The sequence below is a fragment of the Wyeomyia smithii genome, chromosome 2 (genome assembly GCF_029784165.1).
Source record: "Wyeomyia smithii strain HCP4-BCI-WySm-NY-G18 chromosome 2, ASM2978416v1, whole genome shotgun sequence".
NCBI classification, from domain to species: domain Eukaryota; kingdom Metazoa; phylum Arthropoda; class Insecta; order Diptera; family Culicidae; genus Wyeomyia; species Wyeomyia smithii.
The window spans coordinates 270,244,612-270,266,237 of record NC_073695.1 but is presented as its reverse complement, the minus strand read 5'-3'; the positions used below and the strand labels follow the sequence as shown (position 1 = coordinate 270,266,237).

The following is a 21,626-nucleotide window of genomic DNA, read 5'->3' as shown; positions in this document are numbered from 1 at the left end:
CCGGGCAATAGTGCTATTATTAGCACATTTTTAGATATCCCGATCCTGGGTGTACCTTGATTGCCCTTTTAGTTCATTTGCTGATCTATGTTTCACTACGACGCTTATTTTGATTCTTTCGAGTTACTGTCATTCGTTCTTGAAAACGTTTGAGCACATCATACACAGTTGATTTGGCGAAGTTTCAGTGTTTTACGATTTTTAGAATGAACCACGTCGGATTTCCAACGTGGGTATGCAGAATTATTTGTCTTCTTTTGTCTTCTATTTAGTACAACTTTCTTCAAATTTGACGTTTCAAGATGAAACTTTTGGCACTGAAAGGTGAACACCACTGTGTTCGCTACACCTAAAGCAATTCAAATAGAGAAAGATATGTTCAAACTCTTGAGGCTTTGACATAAAATAACGTTTGAAGCGGCAGTTAACTGGAACATTCGCCATGGCGGACACAAACATGCGTGTAGGCATGTTTTTGAGTTCTTTCTTCGTTTTATTTATCAATCATTTGCTCCTCAGTTCTTGCGACAAAATTGTTGGAGTGAAAATTCTTGATGGAACGCAGCTGGGGGGCGTTGGACGGGTTCGCCGACTTGGGCACCATAGGCGCTCCATCTCCTTTATTACTTCGAGTAGTCGACCGACGCCAGCTTCGACCAGAATACCGCGTCTTTGCCCTTATTGTATTTTTTGATGATCGACGCAACTTCCGGAAAGCACTTCGTCTCATAAATTCCCTCGTTCATTTCCAGTTTGGAGCGAAAAAAAAAGCGTCTTTAACAACCTCTTCTCGCTGTTTGTCAACCACAGTAGCACCTTTTTGGGGAACTTGGTTTGTGAAATCACCTCACCTCGGAACTCACTTCCTTCGTGGGGGAATTAAAATACGAAGTGCCCTGCCAGTAATTGCCATCCAGGGTAAGATAGGTCTCGTCGTCCATCACCACCACCACGTCGCGAATCGCCGGAAAATCGATTTGACTATCCTATTCAGCCGCTCAGCTGCTCAGCTCGGCTAAATATTGTAGCAAAATATTAGGAGGGTGGTATCCAAGACATGACCGCATAGTTGACGTAGGACTACAATAGTTTTATATTTCCCTTTGAGGCTCTGTTTGATTTGAGCTCGTTTTAAAATTTTCCTGCAGTTACAAGTTCATGGAAAAATAACGATAAAGAATTACAGTTTTCAAACAAAAATATACATTTTTATACATTCACAGAAAATTTAAAATGGACATGAGAAAAACACAGTGTAGAGTTCAAAAATAAACAACGCATTTTATCTGTACAATGAATCTTATTTATATACCCTGCTACCTGCCTCTACCGACACGTACAGAATTTTGTTGCCCACAGTGGCGCAGCGTATTTTGCGGCACCCGAATGATCATATTGAATTCTGATATTTGCTACTATACGACACAAAAAGACAATTCAAACAAACAAATCAAACGGCAATTCGATTGTGTCCCAGTTGGCAAAACGATATCTATGCGTTAACCCAACACGCCTCACTGTGCGTCGACAGCGGCAATGTAGTCTTCACTTGGCTTGGCTGCGCACAAATGAATGTCGAGTTCTACTGTACTGATAGACGACGAGTGACCAGCGCTCAATTCATACATTGCTCGGTGCAGTACTGTTGCGTGTGCCAGCATGTTTTCCTTCAAGACATCGGTTTTGATAACATTCGAACAGCAGAACGTAAAACTGTCTGATGGTGAAGGTGATTACGAACTTTCCGAAAAAGCTTCACCTTCAAGACATCAAATCAGACTAGGCTCATGGAAGCGAACATTAGTTGACCTATTGGGACGGGGAGATTCTGTCAATTTTTTTGCCACTGCTATACAGGATATTACAGCAGGCAGTTGGTGTCTACTCATGAAGTCTGTGCCAGGCGTGCTCGCATGTGATTGGTACATTGTTCGTGAAAATTCGACCTTGAAACTTTCATGAAATATTCACTCTTTAACAATGAAATGATTATGATAACTGAGGAATCACAGAATTGTCCATCATATTATCAATCCAACGACATATTGATTATTGCAATCCATCATGTGATTACATCAGTATCACCGTTTGAAATCTTTCATTCCAACGTTACACCTTAGTTTTAGTTTTCGCAGAATGTATCTCGATATAGTGCAGTAAGACGTAGTCCTACGTCAAAAATAGCCGGTTGCCGAAAGTCGTCAGATTGTTTTACCAAAACGTTGCCAAAAACTAAGCTTGACGAATCTCGTCTGGTTTTTTTCCTGAATTTATCGTTAAACACTGTTGGTGCCGAGGTCAACAAAAACATAACTGATATCTCGGCACGAATTTGGCTCGCTGCTTAATTTCGGCAACACAACTGTCATTCTCGGAAACGAGTTGGGCGCCATTTTTCTTTGTACAAATTTGAGCAAACGTGTTACGTACGAACAGATAAAAGTTTTGCTAAAATTTGTGCAAACTACAGATGTTTAAAAGACGATTTCATCCTTTGAAAGAAAACTACTGAATTCACTGCGATTGGATTCCGCCGAAAAACTCGCCTCTACACTGTGCCGAAATAATCGGCATATACAATCGAAAGGTCGTTAGACTAGTTTGCCGTTTCTCAGTTAGATTTGCCGAGAGCGCAGTCCAATATGTACCGAGATTCTCGGCATAAAATAACATCTGTCAAAAATTGTTTTTCCGAGTTTCTCGGCAAAATAGTTTCAGCCGAGATGGTTGTCGAGCACTCGGCTATCCAAATCTCAGCACAAATGAGATTCGACGATTTTTTTGAAGTGTGTGCGTCATTCCCCGCAGATCCGTGGATAGTGGACGGACTGCCGCTTCATAACATGTAAATCTATGTTCGCACGCAGCGATACAGCATTCGTTGGAGCTTCTTGTCGCTCAGGGTCGTCGGCCGTGTTTGTTTCAACAAATCAATGGTAGGAGTGGAATGTTTTAATGGAACAAAAATATGGTTAATTCACTCAATTAAGTTATTCGTAATCATCCACTTTCTCTGCAATTTTGGCCAAAATTGCCGTAGAATTGATAATGGACTGGATGGTTTCCTCGTGTTTTGGTTCTGGAATTTCTGTCACGTTTGGATGTAGTGCTTCAAGGACAGCTTCATGAAAATTTGGCACAGGTTCTCCATTATTGATTAGAAAATAATATTCAATAGATACTGACAACATGATTTACACACTTAAATGTCAATAGAGTCAGCTTCTTCTTGTATTAATATGAAAGATCTTCTCCAAACTAACGCTTGTGTTGCCTTTAGCTTCGTAATTTCATTACGGGCATAAATCTAATTGGCTTGTATAAAACAGTAACAAACATACACTTACCACTTCACTTATTTCAACCTCCTGAGGATTTTGTATTGTGCCGTGTCAAATAAATGTTGTGTGAACAAAGAAAAAAAAAAAAAAAAAAAACAAGAGGATATATTTTATTGGTAAAATCATCAAGTTTTAAGTCAGTATTACTACTGTAACTTGAACTTCTTTCTGAAATTGTGAAATGTTGTGTCACCCAATTGACTAACGTTTCTCATTTACGTGTTCAATCAGAGTGGACCATGTAAATTTTCCTCAGTTACTGGTAAAGTATACTTTTTTGACTAACGGGCAAAGAAGCATTCCGATAAGTTGCCTGATAGTGTTGAAATTCATTTATGTTGACTTCGAACCGATGCTGTGAATTCCGATAATTTCAACTTTTTTCTGCTTAACACATGGTTCACTTTGTCTGCACACTATAAGGCATGATATCAGGTCATGTTAGTGACAGCAATAAACGGTCCAAAAACACATTCAAAACCACGGCAGTGCGTGAAACTTTACAGATTCCGATGGGGGGGTGTGTGAAAGAGTTCTCTGATACAAAGAAATCAGGAAAAACGCTCGAAAATTCTTCCGTTCGTTCGCTTTTATCAATAGCTGACCGAAGGCAGTCTGCTTGAAAATAAACACTTGGTCTATTCTGACTGAAAACTGTAATCGCTTTTCATTGGTCATGCAGACAAAAATTATGCTGTTATTTCTACTGTTTCAGATATAAATAAAATCTGATTGTTGTGTGATGTAGCTTAAGAAAATCTTTATCCAATACTATTGTCAACTCGTTTTTTTGAATTTTGCGACTTGGTCCGGTCTGACCACCGACCAATTCGAGAGCTATCAAATTTTTCTCCTGACTCATGGATTACTATGATCGATGCTGCAATCGGCAATTTTTGTCCGCTTTTAATGCGAACGATGTTCCTTTCAAAGAAGAGCATTCAGGGTAAAAGTAGAAATAGGGTAAAAGAGATTAAAAAGATGAAAGCAGAGAGAAGAAAAAATAGTGTGAAAAATGTTATTGGCTGAAATAAAAAAAAAGGAGTTAGGATATGAAAAGAAAATTGGAGTTACATTTTCTTATTCTGTTGTATAAGTTGGTGTAGAAAACTGTCATTTTATCAGAAGAACCGATTTCATAATTCATCTGTTGAGTCCAGGAATGGATCTATAAATCCATTTTTTGGTTATTTGTTTAAATGATCAGTAACTTCACGATCGGAGGGTAAAACAGAATTGTAACAGAAGTTGCTAAGCACAATCAGATTCTTTTCTGTTACTTGAAGCACATGGGAAACACAAAGTTGAATCAAATTATGTGCAAGTTTAAGTTCAGTTAATCAGTCGAACTGAATAACAAATTGAATATTACAGGTTTCTTCGAAGTTTTCTCTTCAAACTCATTTGAATAAATAGAAAATATATAGCTTTTCTCCGAAGCAGTATAGCTACTCATTGGGATTCGATCTGGTTTATAAAATCATGTGATTGGTTGTTGTATGTCAAAATTCCCGATAGTCTCTTAACCATTTCCGACCGAGCCCACACAATTGTGTAGGTAAAAAATGACGGATAACAAAACTTAAATCGAAGCAAGTCCTATATGAAAACACTTGCTTGCTTCGGTTTTTTATTTTTCGTAGCAGCTGCGATGTTGACACTAGCGTTGTGAGCAATAAAACAATGAATAGGACGTTCAAAAAGCGAGAGAAAAGGTTTTGTTTAAGTCACCTTCTACCTACGCAATTATACGGGCCCGGTCGGAAAGGGTTAAAGCACCCACAAAATGTTCAACCCAGCATAATTAACCCACTTACAGTAATTCAACAATTATTGACAAATGTAACAAAGCAAAACTCATAAACGAAAGAAGTAAAACAAAAATGTTTTTATTAGATTTTTGTTCAAATAAAATAAGCACATATTTTTCGGTAAAAGCAAAGCTTTGGTGCTATGTTCCTGACTATGCAGCCAACACTACGATTCTACTGAAACTAACAGCCACTCCCTAGTCGAGACTCGAATTTACGACGACTGGCATCGTATCTCGAGACCAGCTGGAATATTTTTCGGTATAAAACAAAGCAATAGTAAACTGTTCAAATTACTATGCTATTGGAGATCTTTTACCATAAACTATTATAAAACAGGTTAAGCCTTTGAATGCATGTAATCTGCTACACACAATTTACACATATACACATAACAAATATCACAAAAAGATTCAATCAACCCTGTGCGAACGGCGACTCTCCGTTGGTCGTCAAAAAGTAAATACCCTCAACTCCACGACCATGATTGGACGGTTCCCCTCCCATATTGGCATCCGGTCCGCTAGGAGTGCAAACTCCTTCCAAAATTTCGTCGTGGCTTGCGCATCTTGTCGATCGGAACGGTACCGTAGAACCAATTGATTCAACATAGAAGGTTGTTGCCAAAGCGTGGACGCAATTTCCACTGATGTCGATACCGCATCCAGGCTGTGTGCGTCCTTCATTTGGATAGAAATTGGCTTGTCCCAAAGGCACTCCGATACCCAACAACCCAGCGTTTGTCATAATTGTTTCTACATATTGTGCGTCCTGTGGGGATAATGCGTCATCTTGTCCAGCAGAGAACAGTGGACCCGCAGGATCAAGAGAAATGATCGTATGTAGACGGCCTCCTTGAGCCTTACCAACATTAGCAGCTACATGCCCGCCCAAACTATGTCCAGTGACATAAATGTCATTTGGATCAGCTCCCGCGTAAGCTGGTCCCACCTGGTTACGAGCTGCAATGTAGTTGGGATTACTGGCCGCGACGCTCCAATCCACTGTGATCACGTTGAAATCGCCAACTGCTAGAAATGCGTTACGCAATGCGACCCCTGCCCAATCATGGCCTCCGCCACCCCAACCGTGAATGTCGAAGCGAGTTGGATGCGCGGAATTGTAATTGGATCCAGTAATCGAGGAAGGATTACCGATTTTCAAAAATTGCGGCTCAGTTGGATTACTTCTGGTAAATAGTCTGAACACCATGTCTTCTTCTGGTACGAAAGAAGGGGCTGGTTCATCCGGATCCACGTCTGGTAGATTATATGGATTGATATTGACCAGGTGTAGAAAACCGTCTGAGGTTGGTACTAACTGCCATGACTGATCCAATGGAAGGGCGGCAGCTGTTATGCGAGAAAGTACATTTGTTACAATCAGAACCGTTACACACAACTTTATGTAGAACTGTACCTGCCGTCAGCAGACTGATGAGAAAAATTTGAATATGGCCAGCCATGTTTATGACCTGAAGTTGTACACCCTTATGCTGTAAGATTTTATATTCCTAATTTCGGTTCGATGGTTAACGCTTATCATCGCGTCCTTTCGATTCCCAAGTAACAATTCTATAGCTACTTGGTTTTCTAACGGTTTTATCACAGCAATGAATATTACCAACGGTTTTATGGCGGTTAAACCGGTTGCCAAAAATAGCAAGTCGTAATGAACACTGATAGCTGTCAATAAAACTCTAATAAAACTTCCAATAAAACCGGCAAGAGTCAATGCGATTTTGCTTTATTATTGGTTTTATTATTACTATCTATTGCCCCTTAAAACCACTCCAGCTTGCTGTCATATAACATAGAAACCAGTTTTATTGCGGTCATTCAAATGCCCAGTTTTAACCTGTCAAACTTGTAAACAAATATATGCAGGCAATGATATACATACAGGTGAGACAAAAGCAGCTGAGTTGGTTTAGTGTGATGCAGAATTCTGTCGCAGTCTCCGTAAGATGTGTGTAAAATGCTTTAGAGCATCTTGCAGCGCATTTGTGAACATTGATGACGTAGAATTCAAAAATCTAATAAAGTAACACAGCAAACTTAGTACTTTTCGGTGTTTTTTTTTTAAATTTTATCGCCAGTTTGTCTTGTTTTGGTTGAAAATAACTTCCTATGTCGTTAAATTATGCGTCCTTAAAAATAAGGTAGGGGCAAGACACTATTGATATATTTCGAAATATATTCAATATTCAATTAAACTAAGTATGTATCGTTGCATTTTTCGTGCACCCTTTATTTATATCAAAATTTGTCGATTCCTCATTATCGTCGGTGTGATGTCAGATTTTTCATAAAAATAAAGTTGTCTAGGTCTAGGCCTAATAATGCAGGCATCCAACCTTTACCGCACCTTACAACATATATATCATTGAACTAGGCTTATTGCGGCTACGATTAATGCCAACTAATTACAAACCGCGCCATATTGATATTTTTGAAACTTTTTATAATCTTAAAACAAAAATCGAATCGTCGTCTGACTAACAATTAAATTGAATATCCAAAGTTGATTTTGATCTATCTCTGTATTGAAGAACACGGCTAGATTTTTTTTCTGAAAACTGAGCTGAAACAATCCAATTCATTTTTGCTAATAATGAGATCATTTTTGTAAGCCAGTACTATTTTGATGGCGCATAAATTTCAAGCGCCTATGATCTCAAAATGCACGACAAAATTTCATGCGCATATGCTTGAGAGCTACAAAACCTACCAAAAACCCCTCCTTATTCCTTATCTTTCTACAATATCACCATCAAATAAAATCGATTGCACGATGATAACCAACACAGGTGAAACATTTCTCCCGCGACGAGAGATTTCCTTATTAAAAAAAGTGGCGTGATGTTCTGGTGTGTGTGCAGGAACGGCACAACAAATCAACTTATTACGGTTGTTGTCAAGCAATGAAAAGTTGATTTGGACTTATTGTGGCAAATAGCAGAGCGCAATAATGCAACCAAACTTATTGCGCTCTTAAAGAGGTAATGCCAGCTGCTTATAGTATGCGGTACTCTTTCCATGTGGTTTTGAAGCAGTTTTATTGCCATTCTTATAATTGATTCAATAAGCTTGGCAAGAGTGGGCCACCTGGCTGTAAAGCAAACTTATAGCGGTTATCAGGAGGTTCTGATAGTATCTTTAGTTTTAACAGCAATTCTGCGAATTTGGTCATGAAAACCGCTAAAAGAATGCAATTCGACTTAAATTGTTACTTGGGTTATAAATCAATTTCCGATACGCCAATGTAATTTTCTTCTAGTGATAGGTGTGAGGGCTATATTCTTGATCCAAATAACCTGGCAATTTTCAGCTATATTAAAAACTATACTTGCAATAAAGTTAGAGTGTTAAGTGTTAGACATTTCGTACAAATTAAACACACTACGTTGCAATACTTATGACTTGATAAAGTTTAAGTCCCCATCCCCATCCCTATCAAATATTTTTGGGACTGTAATGATTTTACAGAATCAATCGAATCATTTAAGACAGGAATCTACACCTTTTCTCCCAGCAAGTTCATCTGCCCATTGGGACTTCGATCTGTTCTATAAAATCTGTTGCCGTAGGTTGCTATCAGCTTATCGCAGGCAAGTGCACCGAATGTGGTTTTACCTCATAATACAAAGCAAGAGATTAGCTTCCGACGCATGACGGTTTATATGGCTATAAAATGCCGACGAAACCTATAAACAACTTTCAGTGGCCCAAAATAATCACGATGATTACGCGAATTACTGCTTTCGCGGGGGTGCTGACTTTAGGTAATAAGCTGCTGTTTAGTGTTGTTACATCTCTTTATATTTGTATCGATTTTTTTTTTAATCTCAGCTGCTGCCCTTCCCCTGGAGCAATCATGGCAGTTAGTGCCCCACACGGATGGTCATCTGCACCTGGTAAATATCAACCCTTACAATCTGCCGGATCCAGATCCGTCCGTGCCAGAGCGTCGATTTGTACCGGAAAGCGATATGTTGTTTCTACTGTTCACCAGAAGTAATCCAACTGACGCACAGTTTTTGGAAATCGGAAATCCCTTGTCGATCGCCAGCTCCAATTTCGACCCAGCACGTCCAACACGTTTTCTAATTCATGGCTGGGGAGGAAGCGGAACCGGCGGAACAAACTCGAGAATGCGTAATAGTTTACTCGCCGCTGGAGATTTCAACGTGATTGCCGTGGATTGGAGTGTAGGAGGTGGAAGCTCAAATTACGTGTCCGCTAGAAATGAAGTTGGTCCTGCTGGAACCGGTGTTGGGCTGATGATTGACGATTTGATCGCGTACGGTGGGGTTGATGTGAACGATATCTACGTTATTGGATTCAGTCTGGGTGGTCATGTAGCAGGAAATGCGGGAAAGCGTCATGGAGGAAGAATTAACACGATCATGGCTTTGGACCCAGCCGGCCCGCTGTTTTCGGCTGGACAAGCAGATGCGGTTTCTCCCGAGGATGGCCAATACGTGGAAACGATAATGACAAACGCTGGGTTGCTGGGGAATAGTGTACCGCTGGGTCAGGCGAATTTCTATCCGAATGGGGGCAGAACTCAACCCGGATGTGGCATCGATGTGAGTTGGAACTGTGCACATAGTCGAGCGCCTCTGTTCTATGGTGAATCTGTTGGTACGTCCGTTCCGTTCCGTTCTACCAGGTGTTCTAGCCTGGACGAGGTACTGGAAGGTACGTGTACACCCAGTGGAGCCAACGCAAACATGGGCGGTGAACCATCCAACCAAGGCCGTGGGGTTAGCGGAATCTACTTCTTGACGACTAATGAGGAGGCACCATTTGCGCAGGGTTGATTGGGACGATCATTTGGAGCAATAAAACAGGATATGAACGAATTTTGTCGCGTTTGAGTTATAATGTTACGTATCAATGCTTATAAAGTAGAATATCATAATATTAAAAATAACTCTTGAAATTGTCATACAAGTTTTTGTAGAATAAATGAATTGTTAAGATTTCTGATTTGGGAAATCTTCAATTGAAGTGGTTTTCCGGTTGTCCTCGAAGCTCTTTTTGTTTCATAACAAGGGTCCACAGTCAAAAAGGCTGTGAATCACCTTGAAAAAGTTTTCTCTTGTTTTTGAAATATATTTGGATGTTTATTTCCCCTATATTAAAAAAAGCTCATTGTATAAGTCGTTTGAAATGATGGCGGTGTAAAAAAAAAACAATTTTTAAAAATCTTAGTTTATTTATTCAACCCTGTGCGAATGGCGCGGCGGCGTTGGTAGTGAGGAAGAAAACACCGGTAACTCCCCGCCCGTGGTTCGACGGTTCTCCTCCCATGTTGGCGTCCGCTCCGCTGGGGGTGCAAACACCTGCTAAAATTTCGTCATAATTAGCACATCTCGTAGCTCGGAATGGCACCGATGAACTCAGCGATTCCGCGTAGAAAGTTGGTGCCCGCGCATGGGCACAACCTCCACCAATATCAATACCGCAGCCGGGTTGCGAACGTCCTCCGTTAGGGTAGAAATTGGCTTGACCCATCGGTATATCTATTCCCAAAGTTCCAGCGTTGGTCATGATAGTTTCCACATACTGTCCATCCTGCGCGGAGACGGCATCATTCTGTCCAAGCGAAAACAGTGGACCTGCTGGGTCGAGCGAAATAATCGAATGAATATTTCCGCCGTGTCGTTTTCCCGCGTTGCCGGCTACATGGCCACCCAAACTGAACCCAGAAATGTGTATGTTGTTGACGCTGGCTCCTGCGGTCGCGATCAAGTCGCTAATAATTAGTCCGACTCCGGTTCCAGCGGGTCCCACAGCGTTGCGAGCTGAGATGTAGTTCGCTGTTACGGCAGCTACACTCCAGTCCACTGCAATCACGTTGAAGTCACCAACCGAGAGTAGGCTGTCACGAATCACGGTATTGGATGCATCATTTCCGTTACCATTCCAGCCGTGAATAGTGAATCGAGTTGGATGTGCAGCGTTGAAGTTAGATCCTGTGATTGAGGCAGGATTTCCAATGACCAAGAGCTGTGGCGATGTTGGGTTGCTTCTGGTGAACAACCGAAACTCCATATCGGTAGCGGGGCTAAACTGATGTTCCGGTTCAGTAGGATCTGTATCCGGAAGGTTGTATGGATTAATATTCACCAGGTATAGACGACCGTCGGAGCTGGGAACCAACTGCCATGGTTGAATCAACGGAAGAGCAGTAGCTGCAAGTCGGTGTAATATTCGTTTCAATCATAAAACTTTCTACTTATAAACGTAATAGCGTGAATTCATACTTGCCGATAGGAGGAACCCCACTAGGATACAAGGAACAATCATGTTGAGACGCGTTAGCTACTGTCGATACTGAAGCAAAGCGATTTGCAGTACCATCTTTTTATAGTCATACTTGATTAGTAAATACTATCAACTCCGAAATACGGAAAATCCATCGAAGAAAGCACGATAAGGAATGCCTAGCAAGTTGTAATTAATCTATAAACTTGAGTATTGACGTCATATCTTGGTTTACGTGTTTCTTATAGTGGCTATTTTTGATCCTTGTTTTTTTGCTCCAAAGAAGAAAATCTTTCAAGAAAATCAACACACCGTCTAACCGTAATAAGAAAATTGCGCTTTTGCATAGAACCAAAAGTTATTATTTATGTTCTTAAGAATTTTGTGTGTTAGGTACTTGTTTAATTATTTGAAAGTCTGGCGAATATGAAGTGCTGGCACTGTCTGGTGAGTGTAAAACCACATTGCTGCACAGTTGATTATATTGTTTATACAGTGCCAAATTATGAGGTGGAAATTCAGCCAATTCCAAATAATTTAAAAATTTTTTGGAATTATTAACAGCATCGCCTTGTCTCGTGACGAAATCCATCGATTTGTGCGAATGTAATTGTCCATCAATTTCACATTGGATTATGAAGTTCAATTTATCAACATCTTTATTGTTGGCTGACGAAATCGCACGTTCGCTTAACCAGCGGTGGTTCTTATAATATTGTGCAGTTTTTAGGACTTCATTTCTGATAAAAACAGTTTTAGATGCAGTCCAGTGACGAAACACCGTGAGAAATATTGTATTAGTCTTTAAACCAACCGCTTGCAATAGCTTCTCTCGATAAAAGCACTTTGGCCATGGCAGAAATTCACCGAAACCAACTGAAAACAATATTAATATCACTTAGAATTCTTTTAAAGACACGTGTTGATTTAACATATATCATTTTTATACATACAGAAAGAGTCCTCTTATTTTAAAAACACTCCGACCACATCAGAGATTCACCTAATCAAACTGAACTAACGTAAAAAGTGACTAAAAAAACACATTAGATGTTACTCAAAGTGGACAGCTTTGGGGGGAGGGGGGCTGGGTATGTGTAATGTCCACGGTCCATACCACCTGAAAACCACCTTGGCAACTACGTTACTTCAGCTGGATTTTTGTTTAGCGTTTTTTAAAATCATATGATTCAAATAGTGAGTTGACAACCTGGGAGGAGCATCAAACCTAGCTCCAGTACCGTGCTGGATCGAAATCCGTACACTTAAGCACATGATAATCTTCGACGGTCAATATAAAATCGAGAAATCACATATTGCTTTGAACTGACATGTTTACTTGTAGGTCTACTTATATTTTATCACTATTTTTAAGCAAAATGATTTAAATCACTCCGAAACTTGAAGAAATCATGTTTAAATAGAACATGTTTTGAATCGAAATCCGTACACAGTTTTTCTCTGAATCAAAACCCGTACACTTTAGAATCGAAACCCGCACACACGCGATATAGACTGGATCAAAGTCCATACAACAATAAATCAAAATCCGTATCAGTATAGCAGTGCACAGTGGGGAATCGCTGGCCATCAGCCAAAAAAAAATTTTTTTTCGTTAGCTGTTTCATAATATTTTTCCTTTATTGCTATAACATTCAAGTGTCTAAATCCAAAATTTGGGCGCAATATCATAAAATCTGAATTTTTTATGACTTTCCAAAGCTTGGCGAACTGACGGTTTTTGTCTTTTTCTTGAAATAAAATACATTACTTTGGAACGCTCTGTAGCTTCAATGATAGCTTGGATTTTTTGACGTCAAAGGAAAAGTTGTTGTAAATATTGTGCAAAACAAACCCTTTTCATTAGATATTGTAAAATTTGGTCATAGTAGGCCTGGCACTAAAAAATTGAAAAAAAGTGATTTTTTTGTAGAAAAGTAGCTTAGAAGTTTAGTTGCCGCAGTTTGCCACGGTTGTGACTACATTCAAAATTTAGGTAAAAACGTAAGCTTTCAAATGCATACTGTCCGCTGCTGCGCAAAACTGCGCAAATTGTCACTTTTGTGAAAAAAGCGATAGCAGTTTTTTTTTGTTTTTATTTTTGAAGTTCAAATTTCATCCAGGATTAATTTTAATCATAACCATGATACCCCATTAATGAAAACTTATGATATCGTACTCAATCCGTAAGGACAAAATATAAATTTGGGCAAAAATCACAAAATTTATCAATGAAAAGTTATAAAATAAGTGTTAAACAAGAAAACAGTAAACAAATCTGAAATTTTAATTATCTCAAACTTTATCACTTTCTGCAAGTTTAAAACAATACTAAAACATTCAGCCCTTTTCAATTTATGATCATAAAATTCGTTAAACTGATTGGAGTGTCAAATATTAGCAGCAAATTCATGCCATCAAACTCCGGCCAACAATAGCCCGTTTGAAGATTGCTTTTGCTTCGCACTCGTTTGCATACAAAATTAAAACACACATTTTGCTTTATGAGAAAAAAACAAAGGACAGTCGTCGCCCTCCGCATCTTTTCGTATTCATTTAGAACGTTGTGTCATTCCAGTGTCTTAGTTTTCAAATTCATAAATTCGTTGAATTTTATTATGGAACCTTCAACCTCAGCGGCACCACCTAATTCAATGTCTAGTAAGTTGTCAATTCATGGTGTTATACATGTATTTAAATGTCCTCTTTCAACCATAGAAACCGGATTAGGAAGATAACATGTATATGAAACAATGAAACATCGAAAATTACTAGAAGAAATGAAAATTGCAGCGAAAGACATTTTTCCTGCTGATAAGTATAATGAACTTCAAATTTTCTGGAAACAATTCAACACGAGATTTAAGCGATCACAGCGAAAGATGATGATGCTGTTGACGATTTTTTAAATTTGTAATTAGTTTGTATTACTTATGTTGTTTTAGTTTATTAAAAATATATATATATTTAGGCAAAATTTGTTTAGTTCGAGGGGTCGTCCATAAATAACGTTTTTTTTTCAATGGGAAGGACACCCGGTGGCACTACTTGTGGTCAAAGATAATATAATTCTATAAAAAAGGAAAAAAAGGCCAAATAAATATTAAAATTGGCTTTCGTACTTTGTGGACGGCCCCAAACAAAAAATGGATGCCAAATTCGTGTTCAGCGCCCTTAAATTATGTAAACACCAAGTTTTTGTCGCATTTATCGACACTTTTTTCGCTTGGCCAGCCTTTGTATGGAGTCGCTCCACTGTGCAGTGGCATCGGGTCCACCTGTGCAACTTGTGCACTGCACAGCTACCCTATTCCCCAATATCCGGGCATATGCAATTATCGAAATATGATAGCTTATAAAAACAAGCAAGCGTACTAGCGAAACCCTCTAATTTAAAGCATCGTATATCTACTTCGGTTTGATTTTCTTCTTTCATTTAAGGAGAGAACTTAAATGAATGTTTGGCGCACATGTTACGAAATCCGCCACGCGACGCCTCTGCGTTATAGAAGTACAAAAATGAACATCTTTTATTTATAATTTATCTTTAAATTAACGAATAAATATATTCCTAAAGTTTCTAATTTTCTATATTAGCTGAAATAGTGCAATTTTCGTAGCGTTTCGTAGTAACCGGAACGCCGGAACCTCTTGAAGCTTCCCGGTACGACTTTCCCTTGCGCACCTCAGTCACAGCTCGTTCGAAATTGTTTGCCGTATATTTATACTTGTTTTCTTCTATTATAAGCTGAAAACAAGAAGAAGGTTCAACAATATATGCATGATACACACGCTGTACGGATTTCGATTCAAGCAAATAACAAGAATCAAAATCCGTACGGCACAGTTTTTGTTGAATAAATACAATTTACACTATTTACCAGACAATACACAGCTCGAAAATGACATAGACTTACCTCTTCCATCAATTTTGAAAAGATTCACAGAGTAAAAGATTTATATACCACTTGAAAATCATTATTATCTGAAGAACGTTTCCGTAGTAAATTCTCTAACGATACAACGAAATGACAACTGAAACCGATACACGATTGATTTTTCATTTTTTTTAAAGGGGGGGGGGGGGGGGGGAATGTTTGTAATGATTTATTTATGTACTAATATCTATTCAGAATTAATATTGTGTGTTCTGTCACAAATGGTGTCATTTCAACACTATTATATATATATATATATATTTGTACGCTTATTAATATTATTAAATGTTATTAGCTTTCGCAGTTAAGTTAATGTAATTGTAGGAAAATTATTAAATCTACTTGTCAAGGAAAAAAAAGGAATAAAACAAAACTTAAGATAAACTTAAAACTATCTTACTGACTATAAAGTGAGCTAATCGTTGCAATTGAGGATTGCAACGATTTTTGTCGGAATTTGTTGATAATTTGGCTTGACATATTTTCTAATGTTTCTACATTAGTGAGCCTATGTAGCTCGTTCGTGCTAAACCAGGGAGGACGCTTCAAAATCATTTTCAAAAGTTTATTCTGAATCCTTTGAAGTGTCTTCTTCCTGGTTGCACAACAACTTGTCCAGATGGGAACTGCATATAACATTGCTGGCCTAAAACTTTGTTTGTAAATTAACAGTTTATTCTTGAGACAAAGTCTAGAATTCCTGTTGATAAGAGGATATAAACATTTGATATACTTATTGCACTTTGACTGGATATTTTCAATGTGCTCCTTGAAAGTAAGATTCTTATCATAAATTAGCCCTAAGTATTTAACTTGATCAGACCAATTTAAGACCACACCGTTCATCTTAATAACGTGGTTATGGTTGGGTTTGAGAAATGAAACTCTTGGCTTATGGGGAAAAATAATTAACTGTGTTTTAGAAGCATTAGGGGAAATCTTCCATTTCTGCAAGTATAAAGAAAATATATCTAAACTTTTTTGTAGCCGACTGCATATAACACGAAGGCTTTTTCCTTTTGCGGAAATGCTTGTATCGTCACAAAACAGAGATTTCTCACAACCTGGTGGTAAATTAGGAAGATCAGAAGTAAAAATGTTATATAAGATTGGGCCCAAGATACTCCCCTGAGGCACACCAGCTCTAACAGGCAATCTATTAGATTTACCATTTTTTAAGGTAAAGCGGAAAACTGAAATTTGACATTTTAGCTATTAAACCTTTATGCCAAACACTGTCGAATGCCTTTTCTATATCTAGTAAAGCTGCTCCAGTCGAATAGCCTTCAGATTTATTAGTTCGAATCATATTTGTTACTCTAAGTAACTGATGAGTAGTGGAATGCCCATGGCGAAAACCAAACTGCTCATTTGCAAAAATTGAGTTCTCATTAATATGTGTTATCATTCTATTGAGTATTATTCTTTCAAAAAGTTTGCTAATAGAGGAAAGTAAACTAACTGGTCGATAACTTGTTGCCTCAGCTGGATTCTTCTCGGGTTTTAAAATTGGAGTGACTTTGGCATTTTTCCATTTCGTAGGAAAATGTGCTAGTGCGAAGCATCTGTTAAAAATTTTTACCAGGAAATTTAAAGAGTTTTCGGGAAGTCTTTTAATAAGGATATAGAAAATCCCATCATCTCCTGGTGCTTTCATGTTTTTGAATTTTTTGAGAATAGTTCGCACCTCATTCAAGTTTGTTTCCAATACCTCTTCAGAAAGAAATTCTTGGGTGGTGATCTGATCATACTTTTGGTTTACTTCATTTTCAATAGGACTTACTACATTCTGTGCCGAACACGCATCAGTATCGGACGTGTTTTGTGATCGCTCCGATAGAATATAAAACAAAAGACGCGTGAGCAAGTGTTGGCATTGTTTGCCTGGTCGAGTGAAGGTTCAAGGTCGCCCGCCTTTGTGCAACTGTTTCGCATCGTGGCTGTTTGCTGGTGCGTAAGCCGATTCGGCTGCTAAGTGATTTGTGCTACAGCAGTGGGCGAGAATCTCAACACAAAGGAGGAAAAAGAAGAAGCCAACAGTTGACAGCGAGTTGTGTCGTTGTGCTGAGTGATCGCACACCCGGCTCGCTGCTGGTGGCTGTTTGGTGCTGCTGTATTGGTGCTGCTGGCTGTAACGGCTGCAGCTTCGACCGTTCGGACGACCAACCCTGCTGAAAGGAGAAGGCCAACGCTATTGCTCGCTCCGAGCTTTTCACACGCGAGTATCGCGTTTATATACCCGCACGAGACGTGGAGACAGACGGTGTCATAACCGATTCGAGTCTGTCGGTCGAGTGTATCTTGGCAAGCGGTTTTGGCTGCTTCAAAAATGCTTTGTGTCACGACGTAAAAGTAAAGATCATAGATTGCAAGCAATTGCGGTCTGTGTCTCTTGTCAACGGCACAAAAGTGTACACTCCGTCAGACTTGTTTCGTGTTACGTTTGCCGGATCTGCTCTCCCTAGCCACGTCTCGATCGATCGGGTTCGTCCGCCTGTGCGATTGTATGTACCCCGTGTTATGAATTGCACCAATTGCAAGCAGCTAGGCCACACAGCCGCCTACTGCTGCAATAAGGCACGAAGTAGCAAGTGTGGAGAAACTCATGCGGACGATTCTTGCAGTGTAAATGCTGAAAAATGTATTCACTGCGGGGAAAATCAGCATGAGCTCTCCACTTGCCCGGTGTACATGCAGCGCAGAGATAAAATCAAGCGGTCACTTAAGGAGCGTTCAAAGCGATCTTACGCTGAGATGCTGAAGAAGACCGTGACCACTTCTACCATAACATCGAACCCCTTTGATGTGTTGTCCTCTGATGAAACCGATTCTGACGATTCACCAGCGGGAACATCTTATGCCAATCCTGGGGCGTCTAGAAAGAGGAAAAATATTTGCTCTCCTAAACTTCCCCGAAAAGATTTCCCAAAGTGAAATGAAAGTTACAAACAAACCAAACAGTGCTGCGGAAAAACCGAAGCAAACTCCTCCTGGGCTTGCAAATTTAAAGTCCCAGAAGGAGTTCCCAGCACTGCCAGGAACATCTAAAACCCGAGTTGTTCCTTTTGCACACCCAGTTGATGAAACAAACTCTGGATTTGTGAAATTCTCTGACATTGTGGACTGGATCTTTGAAAATTTCAATATACCCGATCCAATTAAAGTTTTTCTTACAGCATTCCCCCCAACAGTTAGATCATTTTTGAAGCAGTTGACTGCCCAATGGCCCCTCCTTGCAGCGATTGTATCCTTCGATGCCTAATTAATCTGCGTATACGAAGGATTCTATCTCTGTCTTACAGTGGAATTGTAGAAGTATTTTACCAAAAATGGATTCATTTTAAGTTTTAATAAATAGAAACAAATGCGATGCATTTTCCCTTTGTGAAACTTGGCTTACTTCAAATATTGATCTCAACTTCCATGATTTTAATATTATTCGCCTTGATCGAGACACCCCATATGGAGGAGTACTTTTAGAGATTAAAAAGTGCTATTCTTTCTATCGTATTAACCTCCCCTCGATTCCAGGCATCGAAGTTGTCGCATGTCAAATGACAATACAAGGTATTGCCTCAATATATATTCCTCCCAGAGCACAGGTTGGGCAACGGCTGCTCTTTGATTTAATAGAACTTCTTCCCTCGCCACGTTTGATTTTGGGAGACTTCAACTCTCATGGTGTGGCTTGGGGCTCCCCCTACAATGATAACCACTCCTCTCTAATCTATAACCTTTGCGATGACTTCTACATGACTATTTTAAACAACGGTGAAATGACACGTATCCCGAAACCTCCAGCGCGCCCAAGCGCTTTGGATCTATCCTTATGTTCGACGTCGCTACGGTTGGATTGCACATGGAAGGTAATCCTCGATCCTCACGGTAGCGACCATCTGCCTATTCTTATTTCAATTACAAACGGGTCAACCCGCATGCGACCAATTGACATTCCGTATGACCTCACACGGAATGTCGATTGGAAGTTATACGAGGAAATGATTTCAAAAGCGGTCGAGTCGATTCAACATCATCCACCACTTGAAGAATACAACCTCCTCGCGGGCTTAATCCTCGACGCCGCGTTGCAAGCCCAAATGAAGAAATATCCCGGCGTAACGATCAAGGAGCGGCCTCCAACTCCGTGGTGGGACAAAGAGTGCTCCGATGTCTACACGCAAAGATCCGACGCGTTTTTGGCCTTCCAGAAGGGAGGTATACCCGACGACTATATACGGTATTCGGAGCTTAATACCAAGCTTAAAAGCCTGGCTAAAGCAAAGAAACGCGGATATTGGCGTCGGTTCGTGAACGAGACGTCGAGGGAGACATCGTTGAGCACTCTTAGGAACACAGCCCGAAGAATGCGGAATCGCGTAACGGTCAACGAAAGCGAGGAGTCTTCAAGTCGGTGGATATTTGATTTTGCCAGGAAAGTATGTCCGGACTCTGTTCCTGCGCAAAACTTTGTTCGCGATACGTCTCCGGGTCACGACGCGATAGAATCACATTTTACGATGGCAGAATTTTCAGTTGCCCTCCTGTCCTGTAACAATAACGCGCCTGGGTTAGATAGAATCAAATTCAACTTGTTGAAGAATCTCCCGGCAATGCCAAGAGGCGCTTGTTGAACTTGTTCAATAAGTTCCTGGAGCAAAACATTGTACCGCAGGATTGGAGGCAAGTGAAGGTGATCGCCATCCAAAAACCAGGGAAACCAGCTTCTGATCACAACTCTTATAGGCCGATTGCAGTGCTATCCTGTATCCGGAAATAAATGGAAAAAATGATACTCCGTCGTTTAGACCATTGGGTCGAATCAAATGGTCTACTATCAGATACTCAATTTGGCTTCCGCCGTGCCAAAGGGACGGATGATTGTCTTGCGTTGCTTTCAACAGATATTCAGCTGGCGTATGCTTGCAAAGAACAAATGGCGTCAGCATTCTTGGACATTAAGGGGGCGTTTGATTTCGTTTTTATTGACATTCTTTCGGGTAAACTTCACCGACAAGGATTTTCTCCAATTTTGAACAATTTTTTGCACAATTTGTTGTCCGAAAAGCATACGCATTTTACGCATGGCGATTTGGCAACTTTTTGAATTAGCTACATGGGTCTTCCCCAGGGCTCATGTTTAAGCCCCCTTCTTTACAATTTTTATGTAAATGACATCGACGAATGTCTGGCAAATTCATGCACGATAAGACAACTTGCAGACGACAGTGTAATCTCTGTTACAGGAGCCAAAGCTGCCGATTTGCAAGGACCATTGCAAGATACCTTGGACAATTTGTATGCTTGGGCTTTACAGCTAGGTATCGAATTCTCTCCGAAGAAGACTGAGATAGTAGTTTTTTCTAGGAAGCATGAACCTGCTTAGCTTCAAACACAATCAATGGGTAAAACGATTTCTCAGGTTTTGGTACACAAATATCTTGGTGTCTGGTTCGACTCTAAAGGCACCTGAGGTTGTCACGTTAGGTATCTGATGAAAAAATGTCAACAAAGAGTGAATTTTCTTCGTACAATAACCGGACAATGGTGGGGAGCCCACCCAGGAGACCTTATAAGGCTTAACCAAACAACGATATTGTCTGTCATTGAGTACGGGTGTTTCTGCTTCCGCTCCGCAGCAAACACACATTTGATCAAACTGAAGCGAATACAATATGCATGCAGTCGATGGTTGCATGCAGTCGACCCATACGATGAGTTTGGAGGTCTTAGCTGGAGTACTACCATTGAAAAACCGTTTCTGGAGCCTGTCTTCTCGCATTCTTATCAAATGTGAGGTCTTGAACCATCCTGTGATTGAAAATTTTGAAAGGTTAATCGAACTTAATTCTCAAACCCGTTTCATGACATTGTATTTCAATCACATGTCCCAAAATGTTAACCCTTCTTCGAATATTCCAAATCGTGTCAACTTATCAAATACTTCGGATTCTACTGTGTTTTTCGATACATCCATGATAGAAGAAACTCGTGGAATCCCGGATCATTTACGCGTGCAGCAGATCCCCAAAATTTTTTCCAATAAATATCGAAACATCAACTGCGACAATATGTTCTACACTGACGGATCACTTCATGATGGGTCCACTGGCTTCGGTATTTTCAATAACAATTTAACCGTCTCCCATAAGCTCGATAATCCTGCTTCTGTTTACGTCGCAGAATTGGCTGCAATTCAGTACACCCTAGGGATTATCGAAAAAATGCCCACGGACCATTATTTCATCTTTACGGACAGTCTCA

The 21,626-nt window shown here is 39.9% G+C and overlaps 3 protein-coding genes across 3 annotated transcripts; 1 reads left to right on the top strand and 2 right to left on the bottom strand.

The window, feature by feature from the left end:
* Positions 1-5,569: 5,569 nt before the first annotated feature.
* On the bottom strand, positions 5,570-6,617 carry LOC129720606 (lipase member H-like). The gene is made up of 2 exons (XM_055672094.1): positions 6,572-6,617; positions 5,570-6,504 (listed from the first exon to the last, which is right to left on the bottom strand). The coding sequence occupies exons 1-2, from the start codon at positions 6,615-6,617 to the stop codon at positions 5,570-5,572; spliced, it is 981 nt and encodes a 326-aa protein (XP_055528069.1).
* A 2,137-nt stretch (positions 6,618-8,754) lies between these two features.
* On the top strand, positions 8,755-10,065 carry LOC129725931 (pancreatic triacylglycerol lipase-like). Its single transcript, XM_055682376.1, has 2 exons — positions 8,755-8,936; positions 9,004-10,065. Exons 1-2 carry the CDS (start codon positions 8,846-8,848, stop codon positions 9,975-9,977), a joined length of 1,065 nt encoding a protein of 354 aa, XP_055538351.1. The 5' UTR covers positions 8,755-8,845; the 3' UTR covers positions 9,978-10,065.
* A 315-nt stretch (positions 10,066-10,380) lies between these two features.
* On the bottom strand, positions 10,381-11,481 carry LOC129725930 (phospholipase A1 member A-like). The gene is made up of 2 exons (XM_055682375.1): positions 11,427-11,481; positions 10,381-11,354 (listed from the first exon to the last, which is right to left on the bottom strand). The coding sequence occupies exons 1-2, from the start codon at positions 11,467-11,469 to the stop codon at positions 10,381-10,383; spliced, it is 1,017 nt and encodes a 338-aa protein (XP_055538350.1). The 5' UTR covers positions 11,470-11,481.
* Between the last annotated feature and the right edge of the window lie 10,145 nt (positions 11,482-21,626).

Excerpts from the sequence above, each read along its gene's own strand:
- LOC129725931 (XM_055682376.1), top strand. The coding sequence starts at position 8,846 with ATGCCGACGAAACCTATAAACAACTTTCAGTGGCCCAAAATAATCACG. Across the intron at positions 8,937-9,003 it reads CGCGGGGGTGCTGACTTTAG|CTGCTGCCCTTCCCCTGGAG; the intron begins GTAATAAGCTGC and ends TTTTAATCTCAG.
- LOC129725930 (XM_055682375.1), bottom strand. The coding sequence starts at position 11,469 with ATGATTGTTCCTTGTATCCTAGTGGGGTTCCTCCTATCGGCAA. Across the intron at positions 11,355-11,426 it reads GGGGTTCCTCCTATCGGCAA|CTACTGCTCTTCCGTTGATT; the intron begins GTATGAATTCAC and ends ACCGACTTGCAG.
- LOC129720606 (XM_055672094.1), bottom strand. The coding sequence starts at position 6,617 with ATGGCTGGCCATATTCAAATTTTTCTCATCAGTCTGCTGACGGCAG. Across the intron at positions 6,505-6,571 it reads CATCAGTCTGCTGACGGCAG|CTGCCGCCCTTCCATTGGAT; the intron begins GTACAGTTCTAC and ends CTCGCATAACAG.